Source organism: Scomber japonicus, chromosome 1, assembly GCF_027409825.1.
Source record: "Scomber japonicus isolate fScoJap1 chromosome 1, fScoJap1.pri, whole genome shotgun sequence".
Lineage (NCBI taxonomy): Eukaryota > Metazoa > Chordata > Actinopteri > Scombriformes > Scombridae > Scomber > Scomber japonicus.
In genome coordinates, this window is record NC_070578.1 from 26425608 (window position 1) to 26448561 (window position 22954).

Consider the following 22954-nt stretch of genomic DNA (forward strand, 5'->3'; position numbering starts at 1 on the left):
TTTCCTCTCAGCAGTCACTTATGTGCAGTAAAGTTTGATACTAAACTTGAATGTTTTTCCTCAAATTCAGTAAAGCGTTATGTACGTAAGGGGATCCCCAATGAGCACCGGACCCTGATCTGGATGGCAGCTAGTGGGGCTCAAGACCAGCTAGAGAAGAATCCAGGTTTCTACCAGTCCCTGCTTGGAGCCCAGCATGACCCCAAACTGGTGGAGACCATCTGCACAGGTCAGACTGTAAAGGATGTAACAGTAAGCTCACTCCTCCTGTAGAGCTCTGAGAGATTGAGATCTGAGACACACAGGTGCTGCTCATGTCTTCTGTGTGGCTCTTGAATACAGCAAAGTAACTTCAGCTGAGGGGATAACAGTTATTCAAAGGTCATCACAAACATACCAAACTAATTAGCCAACTAGGTTAACACCACGGTAAAAGTGTCATACAGTAGCTGGCACTCTTACGTGTGCACAGACATTGGCATCATGTGGTTGTTTTGATTCTGAAAAAAGAAAATTCAGAGGCAGAAAGATGAAGAAATGTCATCTTAATAATCAGTCAGAGACTTCTCACTGATTCCGTGTGAATCGCAGCCTCGTGTCACCTCTCACTTGGCATAGTTACTCAGAGGTCTCTTATCGTGCTGCAACTGTGAGCAAGTATGTTAACCTCTGTGCCACCAGCAATCACATGTAGTGTTACACTTTTTGCCAAAAACAAAATAAAAATGGTGTTCAGCTATTAAAATCCGCCGTCTTTTAAATGTGCTTCCTGTCGTGTCCGTCACAGACAAGCACGCAACGTAAAGGTAATAAGTGTGTTTTTTTGTGTGTTTTTCAGACTTAAACAGAACATTTCCAGACAACGTCCAGTTCCGTAAGACATCCAACCCGTGTCTGCAGAAAGCTCTGCACAACGTGCTGCTGGCTTATGGTCACCACAATCCAGCTGTGGGCTACTGTCAGGTAACGCTCTGCTACTTAAGATCCAGCTGAAATGGACTTTGCATAATACCATTCTCATAGCCACAGATAATTAAGTTGGGATCTGTGAATGAGTTGAATTTTGAAGGGTGTCAGAACAGTCTTAGTATGCATTGCATTATAATGCAGTGTTTGTAATGTGGTGTTCATTGTTGTTTTTAGTGCTATATGACAGAAATTTGTAGTGAAGGATTCAGTCCATTATTATTAAAGATTATGGGACAAAATTAAGAGAAATTGACATGTCAAACACTTTTTATTATTCGAAACTAAAGTAATGGAAACATACACAGAATTATATAACCGTGCATAATAAGTGTTTGTTAATAATTGATTTTGCAGCACTGCAGTATTATCAAAACTTACTTAGTAAGTTTTCCAAATCTTAGTCAACGCTTTTGAGTCTAAAATAAGACTTTGTGTCTTTGTTAGCACAGTATAGCTCTATGTTAATTATTAGCATTTGGAAGGCAAATTTCATTCACCAGAGCATAGGAGCTTGTTTTGCAATTCAAACAGGCAGCAGGACTGTATGAATGGTTACATATCTCATGCAGTCCGTCTCTAATCATATGCATGTAGCCTTTTTCAGTATAATGTTTTTGTCTCCTTATTTCATGGCTAGTGCACACCTACTCGTCTCTCAGCTAGATGCTTTTTTTGAAGAGCTCTCCAGCCGTTAATGAAAGCTTGTACGACCTGTGTCTAAACTTAGTGTGTCTCCCATTTGTCTTCAGGGAATGAACTTCGTAGCTGGATACCTACTTATCATCACAAAAGATGAAGAGAAATCCTTCTGGCTGATGGATGCACTACTGGGCAGAATTTTACCAGGTGTGTGTGGATACCTGCCACCACTCTGGTCTGTGCGTGTATAGGTGTTCTGGTTATCCCGTCACTCTGGGATAAGAATAACTCAGGTCACATGGTCTTTATCTTTCCGTGGCTTAACAGCTACAGCCTGTTTTCACTTATATCTTATATCTGTAAACAAGGAAATGTAAATACAAGATTTTCCATTACACCTTTTCCCTGTTTGTGAATTTCATGGAGTGATGTTGAAATGTTTTGTATTTGACACAGCATGGGCACTTGATCACTGTTGTGTATGTCTGGTTACAGACTACTACTCTCCAGCCATGCTGGGGCTGAAGACCGACCAGGAGGTGTTGGGGGAACTGGTGAAGTTGAAAGTCCCCAGAGTGTGGCAGACCATGGAGGATCACAATGTCATGTGGACCCTGGTGGTGTCCAGGTGGTTCATCTGTCTATATATAGATGTCTTGCCAGTAGAGGTGAGTGTAAAGTGTGTGTGTGTTTCATGACAGGAAGCCTTAATTGTAGTCTTAATGGTCTCAAAATGTCACTGACATTCACATTTATATCATGCATGTAAATGTCTTTATTCTAAACTATTTATCGCTCCCTTAAAAAGGAGAGGTGTCACAAAGTGTTTCACTGAGGAAATTACGCAAAAACGTACAGACAAGAAACAGAAGAAAAAACAGAATAAATAGAAGATAGAAAATTGCACTAGGGTATGTCTGAACAAAGGGGTTTTGAGCTGCTTTTTAATTAAAAGTGTCCAAAGATCTTAAATCCAATTTGAGGGAGTTCCAAAGTTTAAGAGCAACAACCCCAAAAGCACAGTCCCCTTTAATTTTAAGCCATGTCATAGGAAAAGCAGCAAACCCTGATCAGAAGACCTTAGAGACCTGCGGGTGACACAGAGCTGCAGTTGATCTCTGATGTAGGCAGATACCTGACCATGTAGAGCTCTGCAGAGACCATGTAGAGCTCTGCAGAGACCATGTAGAGCTCTGTAAGAGAACTGAAGGAAAACTTGATAACAGACTGTGTGGCAGCATGTCAGAGATGAGTTCTGGTTTTTCTTTCGTAGTACACACATATGAATTAGTAACATTATTCTTATCTTAGATTTGGTTGTTAAATGTGCTTCTACAATCTCAAACAATATAAAGTTTGTTAAAGCAGATTATTCACTAGACTGCAGAAGTAGCGGCTACTTAAATTAAATGAGGAGAAAGTCTCAGAATGAGTGTTTTAAATTTAGTTTCAACATCACTGCTAATTAATTTGTAATGTAAAACTTCTAATTTGTTTAAAGCTTGTTCAGACCGCAGCTTGAACTTCATCAGTGTGCACCTGTTCTCGGAGGGAAGTGACTCCTTTGTTTATTTTTCCGCAGACCGTTCTGCGTATCTGGGATTGCCTGTTCTACGAGGGCTCTAAAATCCTGTTCCGTGTTGCTCTGACATTGATCCACCACAACCAGGATCTGATTCAGCAGGCCCAGTCGCTGCCAGACGTCTGCCAAAACTTCAAACAGATCACCCACGGACCATTTGTGGATGAATGTCACACTTTCATGCAGGTAAATAAATAACTAGCAGTGATGGGACATTTATTTATTTATCATGAGTGAGAGATCAGTGGAGGAAAGATGAGGATGTCCATTTTAATTTGCTCTCTTTAATCTTTTAATCCCGCCTTGTTTCTTGTCTTTCCTAGAAAATCTTCACTGAACCAGGAAGTCTCTCCTTTGCAACCTTGACTAAGCTCCGGACTACATGTCGATCTCACATCATCGCAGAGGAGTCCTGACCCAAACTGACTGATACTGTAGTTGCTTGAAACTCACATTCCACTGGGATGAATGGCTTGTTTGCACCTTTATTAAGTGACTCCATGTCACAGTGACTACTATGTGTACTTCTTGTCTTAAACATTATTTTTGAGATGATAAAACTTAAATGTAAATATATGATCTCATGAGAATATTCTTAGCAATGTGCTAACCTATCGATTCCAGTTGAAACTGACATGTAGTTTGCTTTAAGGTGATAGTTTCTTCTTTTGTTAAAATGTGGAATTATGCACTTTATTCCTGATACACTGAAGAGAAAAGACTTGGCAGCAGATGTCAGGTCAGAAAAAATGTTGCACACTGTAAGCACACCCAACAAAAACCTGCCTACTGTATTTCACACTGTTGTCTTAGTCTTGAATATTGTAAATAATATTAACTAATTGTTCTTTGAGGTGAATTCAAAGTAGATTGACGAATGACAAAACACAATGCTGGCACTACATGAAGTATCTGAATGTGAATTAATTAACAAAAAACTCTGATTTCCTTTTAAACATTTCAATGTCTAATTCATAGTTCCTGACCTCAACCTTTTAATTCAATTACACTGTGGTGATTTAAACATGGCTGCTCTCTTTTTCAAACAATGATGTGTCCAGTTTGTTTTTTCGGGGCCCTTTAAACAGTTTTGGCACTGATATCAGATTTTTATGGCAGGGGTCAAAAATAACCATGGCATTGATCCCAGAGTATCCCGTGTAATGTTGAACAGCTCGGAGTAAACATCGATATTAATCTAACACAGAACAGGATGACACATGTATTAAAAAGGTACAGTTGAATGAAATATTCACAGAAATCAACACCATACTTTTGATGTTTTTATTATCTTTCACTAAGATGCATAATAGAAAACGAGATCAAACCATTTTCTATAAAAATAAAAGATCAAATCACGACACTTCATATTAACATTTCTTGTGGGAGAGGCTGGGAGAAGATAAAAAAAAAATAACCTGTGTTCACTCTTCCTGTCAACTTTTTTATAATACAGGGTTGCATTCAGTGTCGGGCCACACCACCACACGGATTACACAAAGCAGCAGCCCATGTTTGTATCGTAGTTTTGAGTTTAATTAGTTGAGTCAAACTGTGTCGGTGCACTGAAGGCTTCTGTCAGTCTCTGCTGAAGAGGAGTATGATGGGAATTGACATACATTTGATACTTTCCCTTTTCAAAAAGTTGCTGGGATTAACTCATGCTCATGGAGTAAAAAAAAAGGAAATGTGTGTGAGCATGTGTAGGCGTAAGGATAAGAGTTAAACTAAAGTCTTTGAACACAGACGTCATTAACTGTCAAACCTTTAACCAACAGCAGTGGAGCTTTTTAAAAAATATATCTTTGTCCTGTGGTTCATCTGATCGCCTCTCTGCCTCGTTATCTGCATTTTGGGATATTAAATGATTCTTTATAAATAATAAACACATCTAAAAACAACGAACAGCAGTTCAAGCAAATTCAACCCATTTCTAGAAGATAATGATATGATAACAGCACAGGGCGGTGTAAAGCCAAACAGTTCACGGTGAACTTGCAAGCGCAGATTCAAACTGCCTTCCTCCTGGATTAAGGTGGAGACTCAGTCCCCCCATCAGGCTTCATCAAGATGCACACCAGGTTCAGGTTTGGCTTCTCTTCATCATCCACAGAGAAAGTGAAGGGAAATTTAAATATCCAGAGGTCACATAGGATATGCGGGAACATGCACACACCACAGTAACATTTGTTGCCATTCACTCGTGTCCACAGTCTATTACTCTATCGTTCACACATTCACAAATCCGTCTCTCCACCATTCAGTCTGTCGGGTTCAGGGATAAACGAGGGCTCCGCTCAGATGGTCTGGTATCCAGCATGGCTCCTCTTCCTGCCTATTAGGTATGCAATGAGGACGATCAGCACCAGGCCGGCAAGAGCTGCTCCCACAATGATGGGGATGAGCATCTGGTCCTGGTCCATCTGACACTCCTCCGCTGGAGAGAGACAGAAAACACAAGAGGGAAAAGTTATGTTAAGATTTAGATTTTAGATATGTGATGTATGTGTGGTGGCCTGTTTATACATTTCTGTATGAATAAAATCTACACGGTAAAACTGAGACAACCAAGCGGCTAATTTGGCGCCCTCTAAAGTAAAAAAAAAAAAAAGCCTAGCAGCACCTCTAAAGTTTTAATGTGTTTAGTGTTTAATTCATATGGAAACAAATGTAAAAGCTGTAACTATATATGTTTTCACAGGCATAAGAGTGATTTTGATCTATTCATATAACCTTATCTTACAATAATCCTTTCTTCTTCTTCTACTACCAGCGTGATAAGTTAAGATCCTACTAACCACTACTGCAACATGACAATTCAGTTTCATTATGAGGCTGAAGTTGTTTAACCAGGCTGTGAACTTCGACCTACTCTCGTCATGTTACATACATACATCATCACTAATAAAATGGAGGTCAGAGGACAAAGCTAAAGACAGTTTGGATAAAGTGGATCACAACAGAAATGATAAATGTACCTGTGGCAAACTGGTTGGTAGTGACTGCAAAAGGCTGGACCTGCAGCTTAAACGTGTTGAGAGAGAAGGTCGGCACCACAGCCAGAGTTTGCTCTGCATTGCACATGTACGAGCGGCCCAGTGTACTCCGCAGGTAGTTCAGACTGGTGTTACTGGCTGAGAAGGGAGCTACAGAGAGAGAGGGAGAAAGAGAGAAGGAGGATTAGTATCTGTTTGAACTACGTTAATCAGAGCCAAGAAGAAAAGCATGTATGCCTGTGTCATGTGACATACCAGGCATATCGGACCAATTAGCCAGAAGATTTATCCCACTCAGGTGGTACTTGTTGGTGGTCGAGTTCTACGGGTGGGAGGAGAGAGGGTTAGATAAAACTTGTACCAACACACACACACACACACACACACACACACACACACACACACTCTATGAGTAGCTACTATGATATTACCAGAGTGAAGGTGAAGTTCAGCACGGTGGTTTTCTCCTGGGTCAAAACTAAGGTAGCACTGCTGGCTCCACATGATCCCGTTGAACTTGTCAGATTGGGAGTGAGATTTGTTATTTCTTGAATAGTCTGAAAAAGTAGAAAAAGACAAACCAGGTTCATACTAAGTTAATTTATTGATTACTTTTCCATAAGTTGTCTTTGCTCGTAGAGCTCTACCATACCTTATTCTGAGATGGAGAGAAATAGGAGACATTGAGCTGCAGTCCCATTTGGGCCAGGAGACACTCTGTGCCGTTCCCATTTTTTATAGAGTAGCTGCCGCGTTCAGGCGTCCCTGCTGGTGTCGGTGCTGGAGCTACAGTCGTTGTAGTACTGGCAGTAGTAGGTGGAGCTGCGGTACTGGCCTGATCTGCCATACATATGCTTTCTGTGACAAGAAAAATGATCAATAAATAGGTAATAGGGCAAACACACAACAGCTTGCAACAACATGCACACAATAAATGTTGTACCAGTTGGACTCAGATCATTTTCTGGCATGTACGCCTCCAGTTTCATATCAGAGAACGTCACAGTTGCTTCGCCAACTCTGAAAGTGGTGGGGCTCATACAGCGGTAGGTGGTGTTAATCGGTGCCCAGATCCCAACTGAAGCCAACGCCAAGGTGACCACATCTAGGAAATTAACATAAAAAGCAACAAATTACTTTAAAGTCCACAGTGTCTATGGGATTTGCTTCCATGTTCTTCTTATTGTACATAAATCCTGTTAATTTTTTTCTGCTTGAAAAAAACAAATCTTTAATCATTTAACAACCAACTGCATCCGTCTGATCTCACCAGAGCTGTTAGCCTCAGGGAAGGTGGATGAGTCGCTGAGGTTGTACTGCAGCGTCAGGTTTGCAACACTGTACAGACTTCCATTGGTTGTAAAGCTCAGCCCCAGAGCGTGGCCGGATCCAAACACCGCCACCAGCCATGGTAAGCTGCTGCCGTCAGTGCCGCACGAGCTGCTGCCTGGGTCGACTGTGGCGGAGTCGGGCAGGGGGACCTGCACTGTCCTCTGAGGAAAGACAAACGGTACGTTCACCTTGAGATACAACACAGGCAATAAACTGATGAAACTGGGGGTTTGATAAAGGTGACATATCATGCACACTTCTATATATGTGTTCTGGGACTCTTACAGTTAGAAAAAAAAAGGTCATGACGAGGAGGAAGTTGAGGTAACTTTGCGTACAAAGTTTTCAGAGCAGCCTGAGCTTTTTCCGTTGCAGGGAGCATTTTAGGTAACTCAAGTTTTTGAACTTTAACCCTGTTTAACACTGACATTTGACATTGTATAAGAATTAGAGAAAAAGGAAAACAAAAAGCATGACATGTCCCTTTTAAGATATATCTCAATGTTACACGCTCTCAGAGAATATTGCTTCCACTGTGAATACCGTGCTGCCGGAGGTGTTGTAGGTGATGGAGAATGATGCAGAAAGCTGAGCCTCAATGCAGGTGGAGTCCCCGTCTTTCACTTCAAGAGTGATGGCCTGAACGCAGCCTGTAGACAAGGACAATATGAAATTACATTAATGTGGAAAACTACCCAAGACAGTGAAAATGCATAAAATCATGTCAAGTAAGATTATTTCTGTCCATCACTTGAGACTGGATTGTGATAGGAACTGAAAATGTACTGGAAAAACATTGATTATCAGCTGATTATATAATTATGTACAAATATATAGTACTAATAATTATGCTTACATATCAATTTGTGAGTCATAACTTTACAATGTTGATACTGGAATGGATGGTTATATATAGAATAAGTATGTAGTATTTGGGTCCTCTGGTTTTTATTTAACTTGCCTGCTTAGATAAAGGTTACAGTGTTACCAGTGTTACATGACACATTGTCCTACATACACAGTGATGCAGTTACCTAAAACTACCACCAGGGGTCTGCAGAGAGCCACAAGTGAGAAACCAGGGCCAACGCAGACCCCTTGTGATTGTTCTACACACAGTATCACAGAGCTAATTAACCAGAGCGGCTCCAGATCTCTGACAGGTGTAATTGAATCGTTGAGTGAGGAAATCATATCTGTTAGCTCCAAATTCTCGCTGCATGTGAACAGAATAACCAAGTGGCAACTCATCCAACCTGGCAACGGGCAAACTCACATTGTGGGGTATTAATACCAGCACATCCAGGAAACTGCCAACTCACTGCTATGTGTGTTTGTGTGTGTGTGTGTGTTTGTGTGAAATAGTGGTGTAATTCTCGAACATGCTGTTTGGGGACCACAGTCGCTATTCAGGATACATTTACTTATCAACCTCACAGCTCATATCCTTAAAAACCCTTGACAGTAACGCAATACTGGAAGTTTCACCACTTGCTTCAAGACTTCCCAGAATGACTCAAAGAAGCTGAAGTAATATTGTACGGAATGACTGTGACCCGTTTGGTCAACTTTCCAAAAGCGCTGGTTCTGCTATTTACTATACAGCATGTTGCTTCCTGATCAGAGCAAAAAATAGATACTCTGTCTATCTCCATCGCCACTACTGATATTTTTACAGCTAAAAATGACAATGGGCATAGCTAAAACGACACATTGACTTAACATTTGGCTTGTGGGTGGTGTGAGTTGCCCACCATGGCTCACTTGTTAAAAAGACAACTGACTGAACTCGTCCATCTCTTTTCTTCTTTGCACTTTCCCTCCCCCCTCCTCTCTCCTCATCACCTCCAGCTTTCCCCCAATGAATATAATCTGCACTCTCTCTGTCAGTCACACACTCTCTCTCTCCCCTGCTGCCTTGCTGAAACTTGACCCCGCTGTCACCTCGCTGTTCCCCCTGTAAACACACAAGAGACGGTTTACACAACACCGCAATCAGATCATGAGGTACAGCAGTGTGTACAACGTGTCAAGCTGCAGATAGCAAAGCCCCGTGCACAGACAATAACAAATCAAACAAGTATCTGACACTCTTGTGTCATGTTATCGTAAAATTGCTGGAAGTGGAGTTTAAACTCTAAGGTCACTTGAGCAGAAAGAGTCCTGATGCAGAGTGGATAACTATATAACAGAATATCATGTTTTAAAATACACAAAACTACAAGAGCAACATATAAATCAAGAGGTAAAAAACACTGGATCTACTCTCTTGACATTTGAGTCCAGCTACCACTTGTATTGGCCTGTTTTTCCTGTGTCAGCAACCAGGTGTCTGTGTGTTCAGAGCGATTAAGCGGGTCATAAACTAACACCGACAGAAGGCCCCTACTGCACAAAGCAACTCAGGGCAGTCACATGAAGCTCTCCAAACAATGAGGCTGATCTGCTGCCTATCAACATTAACAAAACCCGGGGCATTAAACTACAATAGAATTGAATAAAGTCCACGGACATGTCAGGCAACTCTGATCTGTTTTGACAGCTGACCTTCGGATGTACACAAATATAAAAATAAAATATACAACAATAATACAGATCCATGTGAATCTTTGAATTGCAACTGAGTCAAGTGGTTATTGGCCTACACCAAGAGGGCCCTTTCATATTATCAAACAGGAAGTGAATATAATGTCCAGCTATTCTTAATAGTCTGATGCCTAAAACAATATGTACACATATTACTGTTTAGCTACACTAGTAGCTAACTAGGTTAATGTTTATTCCCAGTACTGATTAAGCTATAACCAAATAACAATATCTCAATATCACAACTAACTTAACCTTATTAACCACTTTTGCTGGTCGAAAGAATTCATCGATTACCAACACAGCTTCCCTACTAATACTACTAATACTAATGATGATAATGATAACAGCCCCATACTAATATGATTAGCATTGATTAAAGTTAACTAGCGGTCGGTGTTGTATCTTCAGCTGGTAAACGTTACTCGGAGCGATTAATCGATTATAACACCCTACTAACTTTCTCTCAATCGATTCGCTTCAGTCAACACCTACTATGGGTGCCAATAATAATAATAATAATAATGATTACAACAACAACAGTCGTCTATGCTGATATGGTTAGCATTGATTAACGTCAATTTATATCGGTCGGTGTCGTGACGTCATCCGGTCCAACAGTAAACGTTAACCGACGACGTTACACGGTCAACACAGTCAAAACACTCACCGAGAACCGCACACCAGGCGATGATAAGCGCCCCGCAAGCGTGAGAGAGTTTCATGTTTGGAGTCAGGTCACAGCGGAGCTCCAGACTTCAGTGTTTTAATCCCCGCAGAAAACGACAGGAACACGCCCGGAGAGGAGAGCCGCTGATCGGTCGCTGCAGGTTGGTCAACTCGGTCAACTTGGTGCACCTTACTAACGCCAAAACTGAAGCGTCACTCTTTCTTTCGTTCTTTCTTTCTCTCTTTTTTTTTTTTTTTTTTTTTTTAACCCAGTGGCTTCCTGGCGTTGTTTACGTTTCTGCAGATGGAAGCGAAGCTGATATTAATGTTGGTTCAGAAGAAGCACGTCCCTCGGGTAGAGAGTGAACAGTAGACGCGTCTAGACGTCGGTCAGAGCCTCACTGACATGTCCCGTCACGTGAACGGGGAGCGTTTAGAGCTAGTCACGTGAGCCCCCCCCCCCCCCCCCCCCCCCTCCTCCTCCTCTTCTGAGCTCAGGTCAGCTGTCTTCAGAATAACTAAATAATTAACATCTACATACAAGGCAAAATAAGACACTATACAGAGTCTCCTTCTGTGTAACTGAATGAGAAAAATATTCGTTAAATAAACAAATAAATAAATAAATGACTAAAAATTACACGTAAAAGTGTCGTAATGTTGGTGAGGCGATAACCAGTGTTGGGGAGTAACTAGTCACATGTAATGGCGTTACGTAATTTCATTACAAAATACATGTAAGTGTAATCTGTTACAGTTACTGAGGGGAAAAAAAGTATAATTTAATTACAATTACTCATGAAAATGTTGATTACAAAGGGGGTTACATCTGAAGTCAAGGAGGGTTTTTCTCCTATTTTTTAAATATTCAACATGTTACTGAATACATTACTGTTTCAAATTCTTTGAAAATAATATTTAATATACTTTGTAAATAAATCATGAAGTGGGCTTAACTGGTGTCACAGTACCAATAAGGCCCATGCCAGACTTTTTGACTTTTTTCATAAAATTTTATTTTATATTCCAAAATCTATATGTATCTAATGAATACATTTTCAAACAAGAGATACTTCTTGCTTCATAAGAAATGATCTCCTTTATAAATCAGCATCCATGAAAAACACCTGAATTTAGATTTTGGTGCTTAATGGGTACACTTACTCCAACAGCTGACAACATTTGTTAGAAAAGTAGTCAAATGTAATAAGTTACAGTACTTTGATTAAGTGAATGAAATGGTTACATTAGTTATTACATTTTCAATACAGTAACTAGTAATCTGTAACCTATGACATTTCCAAAGTAACCCTCCCAACCCTGGTGATAGCAACATAGTGTCAAGAGACAGCTAATGAGCTAAGAGTCCACTACCAGGAACACTGTTACAATGACTTCTTGTTTCGAGGAACTCTCACAACAAATAAAGATCATTTCCCTCTTAAAAACATTTAATCATTTAATAACTAAACATAATTCAAACTATAGTAGTTGCCTGGTAAAGTAGGGAACCAGGATGGGGTGTTTTTTTTATATAGGACATTCTTGGCATGTAAAAAATCAATTGCTATGTGGGAGGGAGAGCATGTGAGTCCACACACACACACACACACACACCCTGTGTTGTGCAAGCTGCAAAGTGCATGTGTTGTGGGTAGTCAGCTGACACTTTCATCAATTCACGAGGGTATGCAAAACCCCAGAAGGAACGCAGAGTCTGCTTTAATGTTGCTGTCAAATACTTACCAGGACCCTGCTACATTCTCCCTGCATAGTTTAACCACATTTTTAAGCTGCAGACAAGCCATTTTATAGCGTCAAAGTGAAACAGACAAAAAGTAGTTCTTGGTCACAGATTTGATGCAGCTCTATTACCAAAAATGTGGATTCCCTGCTGTAATAGTGAAAGACAACCTTTCATTTTCCGTTCAATCTTTCTGTAACTCGAACTTGAGATACTGAAGGCCTGGATGGCTAATTTCTTTAGATTGATGATTATTTATTGAAAATACATTCGTTTTTTTTTTTTTGAAATCCCAAACGGACAAAAAAAAAAAAATCCACACTCCAAACATCAAATGTTTATGGAAAACAGACAATCTTCTTTTTCTTTTTTTTATCCTTTGGGGCCTCAAAACTGCAGCATACAAGCCTCGAATCTTCCTTACTTCACAGTTGACAAAACTGCTCTTATTTCACTACTATGAACATGTTTTAAAAATGTACTCAGATTGATTTCATAAAACCGGATTAGAGAGAAAGGGAGCTTCAAACTGTCAGCTTTAACAGACAAAAAATATAGACTATCATATGGTTGTCTACAAATCATTCAATGAATCATTAAATATCCATTTATTCAGGTTCACTTTTCTCACTCTTACATAGAATACAATCTGATCTACAAAAACTTCAGCACATGACATTAGACATTTGGACATTTTGGTCAAAACATATAAGATACCCAAAGAAATACGCATGTGGCTCGCCCGCACGTCATTCCATCTCTATGATCCAAACAATGTGAACCCTTCCCTCTGACCCACTTCATCCCTTCTCAAGTCTCTTCTCTCGCTCTTCTTGTCCTTGCCCCTCGTTTTGTTGTTTCTCTGCCAAATCAAACAACCGGCCAATCAGGTTAACACTCAGCAGTTTATGCAGCCATTCATAAAAGGAGAACAAAAAGGAAAACAAAAAAAAAACAAAACTTAAAACTCAACACCAAACCAACTATAATAGAAAATAAGTGATTTTAGAACAACGTGATGGAGAAAAAAAAAGAAAAAAAAACAACCCCAAAACAATCCCAATCCCGAGGGGAGGGGGGTGGGGGAGGGGCAAAACGAAAAAAAAAAAAAAACAAGAGGAAAGTGCTAGTTATTTTCAGTTGAGTTTTGCATTAGCAGATTTGTAAGTCACATAAATCAACCATCAACAACCCGGACCGCTCCTCCAGCCCCATCTCAGACCAGCTGCGCTCCCGCTAAACATAACTCAGACTGGGGGAGGAGTAACAGCCGAGTCTCTCGCCTCTCTGGAGCTCTCTGTGTCATCTGGACGTTGCGCCCAGGATTGTGGATGAAGGGAAAGATGGGCACCAGAGGAGAGTCGGGTGGCTGAAGGGCTGCAATGTTGTTTTTGGGGGCCAGCTGTATGCTTGCTGTGAAAAAAAGCATGGCAGCGACAGTGGCACCCCCTCAGGCAACATAGTGGTACTGGTTCGGAGTCTCCTTGTCCCGCTCCATGTAGTCTCTGTCTATGAGTGACTCGATCCTCTTCTTCAGATCGCCCGGCTGTGGAGACGAGAGGTCAGATGAGATGCTGATGAGCTTTATGTGTGTATGGGAAGAAAAACCTGAATGATGAAAAGTTTCGGATACGTCACCTTGACAGGGAACTTCAGCTGGTTGTAGAGCTCCGATACGAGCAAGTTGTGACTGAGGGTCTTCCTCATCTTCATGATGCGCACCACAGCTGCATCGATCTGATACTGCCTGTCCTGAAACACGCGCTCTGTGGTGCTTACCTGCTCCTCGACCTATAAGAAACATATAATAAAAAAAATTGAGTAACATTTCACATCCCTGTTTTTCATTGGTAAAAACATGATGGTAGTGACTAAAACTGTAAACTAATTTATGAAATGTGGTTTTACCGTTTCCTTCATCTGGATCTGGTTGATCTTGATGCGGAACAGTTTGTGTTTGAAATCATTGTTGAAATTGAAGCGGTCTCCATCCTCCACGTCTTTCCCTCGAGGATTCTTGTTGAGGACGCGTGCTTTCCCGCAGGCCAGGGACTGCAGCGTACGCCTGAGCTCCCCCTCCTCTGTACAGGACCAGAGAGAAACACTTATGTGATGGAGCAGACACTTCTTTCACGACTTAGCACATCAAGTATATTTATAAAAATAGATGCCTAACCTATGCCTGTGGCGGTGCGAATCTCCTCCATGCTGAACTCCTCCCCCTCAGTAAACATCAGCAGCACCAGAGTCTGGAACAGAGAGACCTGCAGCTCCTTCTTACCCTGCAGGATAAGGTGCTCAGTGTGAGAGGCAGACTTTATGATGCAAAGAAATATGGGCGGGATGATTTGTATGACGGAAACTAACCTCTTTGAACTCTGCCTTCAGCACAGCGTGGCCCAGCGTGGGCTGCCACTGCAGCTTCCTCCCGCTATGCTTCCCCAGGTAGAACAGCTTGAACACCTCCTGGAGTTTCACCATCTACCACAACACAGAAAGAAGAGAGACACGACACATTAAAGATCAGCTGATGTTTAGAGACCACGTTGAAACCTCTGACACAAGGAAGTGAACTCAGGTCCCTTTTTTATAATAATTTCCCCATTCACCAAACATGATGCTTTCCACTAATTATGAATTAGAAGGTAAAAAGAGCTAAAAAATGTTAACCCACTAATAAAAGTTGAAATTTGGCATTTTGTGGCTTTTTAGGATCAGAACTGCATGATCTGCTTCCATGAAACACAGGATCACTTACCTCCGAGGGCAAGTGGACCTCCATAGGTGTGTATGAAGGCCAGTAGCCCATTGTGAGGATGTTGACAGTAAGTTCTATGTTGCTGGGCTCACTCTGGTTCTGCATGTACTGCATAGAAATATCATAACATTTACAATTATGCATGAAAAATGCATTAAATTACACAGCACAGTTTGTAGTAACACGTTTTTTCAATGTGTGTATGTGCGCAGAGGCAACGTGTACCTGTTTGAACTGGATCATGATGTCTTTGGACAGCTCCATGTCCTTGAACATCCCCTCCAACTTACTGGTAAATGCTGCTCCGCACTCTGGAGGAAGTCAAAACCACAAATATCACAACAGGCTTGTTCGAACACAAACACACATACTCCCATTATAGCCCGTCACAGATTTTATCAACACTCAGTTAAGTGCTTCAACCACTTAAACACTGAGCAGAACTGAAAATCATCTCTGCTCATATCCTGTGCTGCTGCAGAGCATCAAGAGGAAACTTCAAATCTTCAACAGGAAGATTTTAAAATACATTTGACGCGTTTCATGTATAAAATCAAAGAAAATCTCAAAGCATATAATGTGGTTATATTGTGCAGACAACTACATAAATTAAAAGTCTTAAAAACTCTAAACATATTTAATTAGTAGGATATTGGACTAGAGATTCACCATGTTTGAGCTTGGAGAGCATCGACTTCTCAGCATCGACAGAAGCACTCTTGCCGACCAGCAGGCGCTTAGCCAAGTCCTTCTTGTAGAAGGCTTCAAACACATCTTTTCCTGGAGGAGGGGAAGAGAGATGAAAAAGGTCTCAACAGGCTGCAACAAGCTTCATAGCGGTTAGTAACACTAATTAACTGAGAGAGCCAACAGTTGGACATGCGCATTCACCAAAGACGTTCTGCATGCACACACATATACACACTGAAGTGGAACGTACCATGTATGAAACGGAAGATTATCATTATCTTATCTAAAATTCTCTCCAGCTCCTCTTCTGTGGCCTCCTTGTTCCCGGCTCGCAACTTAGAATCCACATATTTAGCTGGACAGGAAGCAAGAACCAAGAAAGTGGTTACAACACGCTGGAACTAACACAAACTGCAATAAAAAGTACAACGTTGTTTACAAAAAGTTGTTAAAATGTAAAAGCATGGCTGTTTATTTAGCCCGACTCACCGATAAGTTCAGCAGGTTTGTTGGGCCTCTTGTTGATGAACGTCTCAAAGGCCTCTTTCATGGCGTTGATGAATGCCTCGTTCCGTGTGAAGCAGGTCTGCGCCACGTTGTCCATCTTGTCCTTGAAGTCCAGAAGCTCCTGCACCATATCCTTGTCTTTTTCTGGTGTGCATACAATCTCTCCACCAAAGGACTACAACCAGAAAGTTCATGATGTTGAAGTCTTATGGCTCACTCTGCACAATTTCCTGATATGTTATATGTCTATGTGTGTGTGTGTTTTTTTTTTAAGTATACCTTGATGTAATCCCTCCAGAACTGCAGCAGTGTGGGAAGTCCTCCCTTCACTTTACTGAAGAGCTGGTAAAGGAGGGCCAGCTCAGTAACACGGTTCTCATCCAGCAGGATGCTCAGACCTGGAACAAAAAAAAGAGAAAAAGAAAATTTCCATTCCCATAATTTCCATGGCCATTCACAACCTTGATTTATTACACACAACTAAATTAAATTCCAGGACTTTTCCAAAACTTTTGATGATTTTTCTTTATTCCGTGAGTTTTCCAGACGGTGAAAATTAGATTTTAAAATTCCTTGAGAAAATTTAAATGCATCTACATTTTACTGATTGAATGAATGAATGGCTTGAATCAAATCTACAATTGGAAAAATGAATGGATGGTAAGTGTGCTGTAAAATGTGGGTAGACAAAAGTTTTAGCTTCAGTAATGAACTCCAGTTTAGTAAATTGTAATAACACAAAATTCATAAAACAGATAAAGTAAATGGGCTTGATTAAGATTTAACAATAATATAAACCAAATATGAACACTAAAAACTACAGTTTAAGAAATGACGTGCAATTAACACTCATCTCACAGTTCAAACAAAAATTAAACATTACAAGCTTCACAAATGTCATATGTTGAGACAGACAGACAGACAGACACACACACACACACACAGAGTTAGGCAGACATACCCTTTTGTAGTATTGCTGTCATATGTTCTCCTAGAAGCTGTTTCTCAACACAGCTAATAAGAGGTTTCCTGCAAAACATGAGAAAGAATTAATGACAGCATCATAAATCTGTTGCAGGTGTATAAATATTCAGTTCTTCAATCTGTGACCCCTTTTCAATCATTTATCACATGTATTCTCAATTCCCGACCCGAGGACAAAGTCAAGTGAACATCTTTAAAAGTCTTTGTAGTGTCATTACCCCTTCACTCCATCTCAGCACAGAAACACTGTCCATGAAACTTTGCACTAAAAAGTTAATAATTTTCGCAAGACACCCACTTGATTTGATTGACTCAGACTGCTGACAACTCAGTTTAATTTGAACTAACTCAGTGATAAGTTATGATAACTTAATTGATAAAAATCTAATTAAAGAGACTGGAGATAATTACTGAGTGCTCTGGTCGAGGTAGCTCAGGATACGATCGTTCTCCTCTTCCAGCCGACGAGCCACATGGTGCAGGTACTCAGGCACCTGGTTACATAGAAAAAACACATATTAGATATTATATTAGTCAATGAAAGACGTATCCTCGGCTTTATTATCATTACGGCAATCACAGGTCTATTAATGCTCCGTCTCACTCACATCTCTCTCCTGCATCAGCCGCTGTCCCTCTGCTGCATACAAGCGATTGGTCTCAATCAAAAATCTCTCCTCAAAGGAATCTTTATAAACCTTGAAAAAAAAAAGAAATCAGATACTCAGAAAGTAAAAACAATGAGCACACTAAATACATCCATACGTTTCATCCCTCTACTGAGAAGTTTTCATGACAGGACTTCAGGTACCTGCAGGTCTGACAGCATTCCCAGCAGACTCCTGAGCAGACTGCGGTCTATTGTCTCTCCATTGCGCTCAAGCTCAATCTGCTCCAAAATGCCATCTACTGTGCGCTTCTGAACTGCACTGTTGCTCACAATGTGGGTGCGGAACAGCTCCAACCCAGTGTCCCTGCAAGGTATTAACAACGTCAGCTTCCTGAGTGCACCACAACAAACAGATTATAGATGAAATGAAGTGTGACTTTACCAGATGGAGGGAAGAAGAGAGTTCTGAAGCACATATGTACGATCCAGGAAGAGAAAGATACTTCGGATCATTATCTAGACAAGAGAAAAACACACATGGGGTTCACACTCTTCAAGGGCATTTTCTCATTAGCTAGACAAAACAAAAACAGTTGAGGTGCAGCCAGATTTAAAAGTGAATATCTGACAAACATCAAAGCTTACAGTTTGCCTGCAGTGATCCTGCCAGCAGCGATTCATCCGCTTCAGGAAGGAAAGGTTGTCCAAAGACTCTGTGAGCTCCACGTTAAGGGAAAATCTTCCATTCACTCCAGTCAGTTTGAAGCGTTGAACTTCACAGTACTCAAAGGATTTGGTATTCAATCTGACTGATAATAACTAAAACTTGTATACACATCTGTGCTGATCATGATCAATGATAAGATCAAATCTATCTATCTATCTATCTATCTATCTATCTATCAAAAATCCTTTAAACTGAACAAATATTGTTCACTTCATGTTATCAGGGGTGTTTACATCACCTGACAGTCTCAGCCCATTTGAACAACTGTCTAAACTGTTACATATCGACCCCTTGTGAGAAAAGACTGCAACAACACGCAGTGCCAGCAGCACTCAGTCATCACTAAGTGGAGTTTAAATCTGCCAATGCGCTTATAAACAACATCGACTTCTACATCACTGCCAAAATAGCAGGTTTGTGATCAAAACGGAGCGCCGAATCTGGCTTCGATCGCTGCAGCGTATTCAGAGAGGCTGATGGCACTGTTCACCAATCCCCTCCTCATGGTCACCAACAACGGCTCAATATCATGTGACTGGTGGCTGGCAGCAGATTTTGCTGAGCCATGTTTTAAAAGAACTTTTGATGAATGTCTCCCAGAGAAATCATGGGCTCCTTGATGTAGAAGACTACTAAATCAACAAATCTGCATCATTGTATTTAACAGCAGGCCAAAAGCAGTTTGGTTTACATTCAACTGCTGGTGAAAACAAAGACTGCCAAACAAGTCCCTCTAACAATGCATCATATTTAAAAAGATAAGAACACCTAAATGTGTATTTTTTCTGTTTCAACTAATATTTCAGCAATCAAACACACAGCTTGATAAAGTTGTTCACCAAAAAGGATATTCTCTAAACTGGTGGATCTGGGCCTGCACGTGATCCTCACAGACCTGGCGCAGCTGCTTGTACAGCGTGGGGGAGACTTTATATGAACACAGGTTCTCCACCGCCTTCAAGAAAGAGACGAACCGGAGGGGAGACAAGAACACGAGAAACAGATTGATTTATAGCTCTGCTCAAACTAAACCACACAATGAACATTCCCACATGATTCCTTGATTGTTTTTGCAGTTATTTCTAAGAATGTGAACTCTATATTATTACTAGCACTTTTCCAGAAGATATCATGTAATTGTATTATTTAAATATAATAAATTCCCTGTATGGAGATACTGGGGTACTTTTCAACGCAATCTGCACTTTAATGTACAATAATGTAACTTCAACAAAAATAACAAAACTTGAACTTAAGTTACATAACATAAGTTTCAAGTCTCTAAAAGTTATATTTGAATAAAAACTGACACTGATAAGAACAAATGAAAACCTAAAAGGTAGGAAAAATTAATAACTATATTAGGGCTGTACTTACAATATAGATCACTTGAAAGCAGGGTGATAATATGCATGACAAATATATGGCACATTTTTTTACAGAAATATCTTGAATAATACATTAAAAACAAGTTCAAAATAGATTGTTTAATTGCACGTTTTAAATGTTTTAAAATCACCCTGACAACACCAATCTACTGAAAGATCAAATGTTACAGATAAAGCATTGCTGCCAGTTAAATAAATCGTTTTGAATGAAGATGAGTTGTTAAACTAAATTAGGAAGAAACATGGTGGTGAGGATGACTTGGATCGAATACTGCTAAACTTATCAGAGTCTGTGATGAAAAAGAAATGACAGCATACCTGATAGAGCTCTTCCAGATTGTACTTGATTGACGTGCTGTTCTGGATGGCACCCACTGCATCTCGTAGTTTCAGCCACGTGTCCTCGGTGTAGTTCTCCGCTAGTTTTGGCCGGTCTGTTAGAAAAAGCCAACAATGTATATTTTTATATAAGCAAGTGAACAGAGCATTTTATTGCTTTGTGTGTTCGTCAAACAGAAGAGATTAGGGTCAAGATTATGTGAAATTAAACTTTGTCTACGGGAACTTTTTGACAAGCACTATCCTGCTCTACAAATGTGACATGAACTTATATAACTACTGCATAAATACTGGTAAAAAAAATGTATAGGAATTCAATATAACTTAAGTTATCAAGGTCAGTACACTACATCTCACACTTTGGATCTAAAGGTAAGATGAACTGAATCATGACTTAAGGTGCAGAAAGAATTTGTTCTGGATATAGAACATAACACTTTTCACTAAAATACTTTTTGCCCAAGATAAACAGAGTATGAATTAACATCAATTTCATTTAGTCATTAATTAATTAACTTAATTTGTGTTCTTGTTTGTTGTTTATCACTAAAGCAAATATAACAAACACAGAAAGCTTCTTTGATATAGTGAGATGTACTTTATCGTGAATACTATTATTACTTTGTTCTTATGCATTAACTGGGATGTTGTTACCCTTTCTCCAGAGCCATACTTTTTAAATCAAAATATAATAAATCAGTGTTGGTTTATAGCTGATGACTTCATCTCACTAACAGACAGAAAAATATACCGTTATCAATTTATGATGATTTTAAACTTGTCATAAAAGAGCAACTTGTAAAATTTAAAGGATAGGTTCACAATTTTTCAAGCCTTACTTAAAACATCAGTGAGGTTTCCACATGAACACTGAAAGAGTTTTCCCTCACTTTTATCACCCCTCCTGTTCATACTGGCTGTTCAAAGATCCTCTTCAAATCTGCTTTCTATGTAAGTGATGGGGGGCAAAAATGCATTTAAAAGTTTATCTGAAGCTTATATGAGGCTTCATCAGTCTGAGTTATATCTGTCACATTTACAGTATTTTTAGCATCAGTTGCCCTCTTTATGTTTAAATGCAGGGACTCTGGAACTGTAAGACTGCAACATTGAAATATATGTACTTTATTTGACCACTGTGGACAGCTAAAGTTTCACATTAGCTTCAGATCAACTTTCAAATACATTTTTGCACAGAAGGGGACTTGTGAACAGTAAGTGTTTTTAATTAACTTTACAAAATCAATTTTTAAAATAGTGAAAAGTCAGTCTCATTATTAGTAACACATTAAGCCCTAAAATAAGGTAAACACAATGTTTGTAAACCTCTATTTTGGAGGGACTTTCTGACATAAACTCCACTGACATGACTTAGTAAAATACACACACACACACACACACACACACACACACACACACCATGAATGATTTGACATATGAAACCTGATACCACAACAAACAAAAGTTAGATCCTCTGTTTGTTTGTTAGATAAGTGAACTGGTGCTGATGCTGATGCTGACACACACACAGGTTGAGCACCATCAGACACATTTATCTTACCTTTGAAATTTTTGATGACTAATTTCTTTGAAGCTCCACTTTTTCCTGAGGCCACGGCGGATGAGGTCCTAGCCATCCCGTTGGTGTTGTGCTCGGTTATGGCAGAGAAGCTGGCTCTCTTGTCCTGTCGGGTGTCCTCTGCCATTATCAGATTAGCGCTTTGGCTTAACGCTGTATGGTTCAACTGAGTGGGTCAAGAAGTGTTTTGCTAACTTATTGCAGGATTGTTCAGTCGCCTCTTTTACTGTCAGCTACACAGCCCCTTTTTTCTATTTAATCCCACTGTCTTTGGTTGACAGCACAAATGCTACGATCTACTTAAAACACATTTATAAGCGCACCCTGATTAATGTTGGGTTAATCAACCAAATAACACAAACTACCGCCGGCTAAGTAAACAGATAGCTAGCTAACAGTGTGTTTCTACACTCCGCAGCACTTTAGCTTCAGCATTAAAGGCTAATCCATGTCACTTTTAGCTATTTTAAACCAACAACGGGCTCCACTTTAACATTTCGAGACAGCAAACAAAAGCGTAGAAGCGACATAGTTCAGCATTTGGTGTCACAGACCCATGTTATTGGTGGCTTTCTTCACCCAGATGGGTTAGCTAGCACAACAAAATGGCTTTTCTCAGACAGTTCAGCTGGACAGGTGCATCCTGGGTGAAGAGGGGCCGAGGGGCGTTCACTGACAGTCAGAGTTTTCACTTTCTCTACAGGCGTGCTAAACTATTGACTTTGTAAATATCTGCAGGGAAAATTACACTTAAGTAAAGGTAAATATCCTACTTCAGTAAATATACATAGATATTAATTATGGAAGCCCATTTCCGCCAATGTGATGAAAAAAAAGTAAGTCATTATAATGAGA

General features: G+C 40.1%; 3 protein-coding genes across 3 annotated transcripts in view; 1 reads left to right on the top strand and 2 right to left on the bottom strand.

Moving 5' to 3' along the window:
* Window positions 1–22954, top strand: part of grtp1a (growth hormone regulated TBC protein 1a) — a 100539-nt gene that overhangs the window by 3379 nt on the left and 74206 nt on the right. The window contains exons 3-8 of the mRNA XM_053323930.1: window positions 71–229; window positions 839–963; window positions 1719–1815; window positions 2104–2276; window positions 3191–3376; window positions 3514–4625. Of these exons, the coding sequence (XP_053179905.1) occupies window positions 71–229; window positions 839–963; window positions 1719–1815; window positions 2104–2276; window positions 3191–3376; window positions 3514–3606 (833 nt within the window). The 3' untranslated portion in view covers window positions 3607–4625. The remainder of the gene's footprint in view (window positions 1–70; window positions 230–838; window positions 964–1718; window positions 1816–2103; window positions 2277–3190; window positions 3377–3513; window positions 4626–22954) is intronic.
* On the bottom strand, window positions 4461–11155 carry lamp1a (lysosomal associated membrane protein 1a). Its single transcript, XM_053323919.1, has 9 exons — window positions 10775–11155; window positions 8062–8168; window positions 7457–7679; window positions 7130–7291; window positions 6839–7044; window positions 6618–6743; window positions 6442–6508; window positions 6169–6336; window positions 4461–5627 (listed from the first exon to the last, which is right to left on the bottom strand). Exons 1-9 carry the CDS (start codon window positions 10827–10829, stop codon window positions 5488–5490), a joined length of 1254 nt encoding a protein of 417 aa, XP_053179894.1. The 5' UTR covers window positions 10830–11155; the 3' UTR covers window positions 4461–5487.
* On the bottom strand, window positions 13113–22700 carry cul4a (cullin 4A). The gene is made up of 20 exons (XM_053323896.1): window positions 22082–22700; window positions 20500–20615; window positions 19644–19748; window positions 18712–18780; window positions 18509–18582; window positions 18268–18430; window positions 18065–18154; window positions 17868–17950; window positions 17434–17501; window positions 16752–16870; window positions 16455–16647; window positions 16216–16320; window positions 15945–16055; window positions 15501–15586; window positions 15276–15383; window positions 14885–14998; window positions 14694–14799; window positions 14426–14598; window positions 14156–14308; window positions 13113–14063 (listed from the first exon to the last, which is right to left on the bottom strand). The coding sequence occupies exons 1-20, from the start codon at window positions 22224–22226 to the stop codon at window positions 13968–13970; spliced, it is 2277 nt and encodes a 758-aa protein (XP_053179871.1). The 5' UTR covers window positions 22227–22700; the 3' UTR covers window positions 13113–13967.

What these genes read in the sequence shown, in the direction of transcription:
- lamp1a (XM_053323919.1), bottom strand. Translation starts at nt 10,829, where the DNA reads ATGAAACTCTCTCACGCTTGCGGGGCGCTTATCATCGCCTGGTGTGCG. An exon ending in CGCCTGGTGTGCGGTTCTCG is followed by an intron (nt 8,169 to 10,774) that starts GTGAGTGTTTTG and finishes CCTTGTCTACAG; the next exon opens with GCTGCGTTCAGGCCATCACT. An exon ending in TCTCTCCATCTCAGAATAAG is followed by an intron (nt 6,744 to 6,838) that starts GTATGGTAGAGC and finishes CTACTTTTTCAG; the next exon opens with ACTATTCAAGAAATAACAAA.
- cul4a (XM_053323896.1), bottom strand. Translation starts at nt 22,226, where the DNA reads ATGGCAGAGGACACCCGACAGGACAAGAGAGCCAGCTTCTCTGCCATA. An exon ending in GAATGCTGTCAGACCTGCAG is followed by an intron (nt 18,155 to 18,267) that starts GTACCTGAAGTC and finishes TTTTTTTTCAAG; the next exon opens with GTTTATAAAGATTCCTTTGA. An exon ending in AGATCCAGATGAAGGAAACG is followed by an intron (nt 14,309 to 14,425) that starts GTAAAACCACAT and finishes TGTTTCTTATAG; the next exon opens with GTCGAGGAGCAGGTAAGCAC.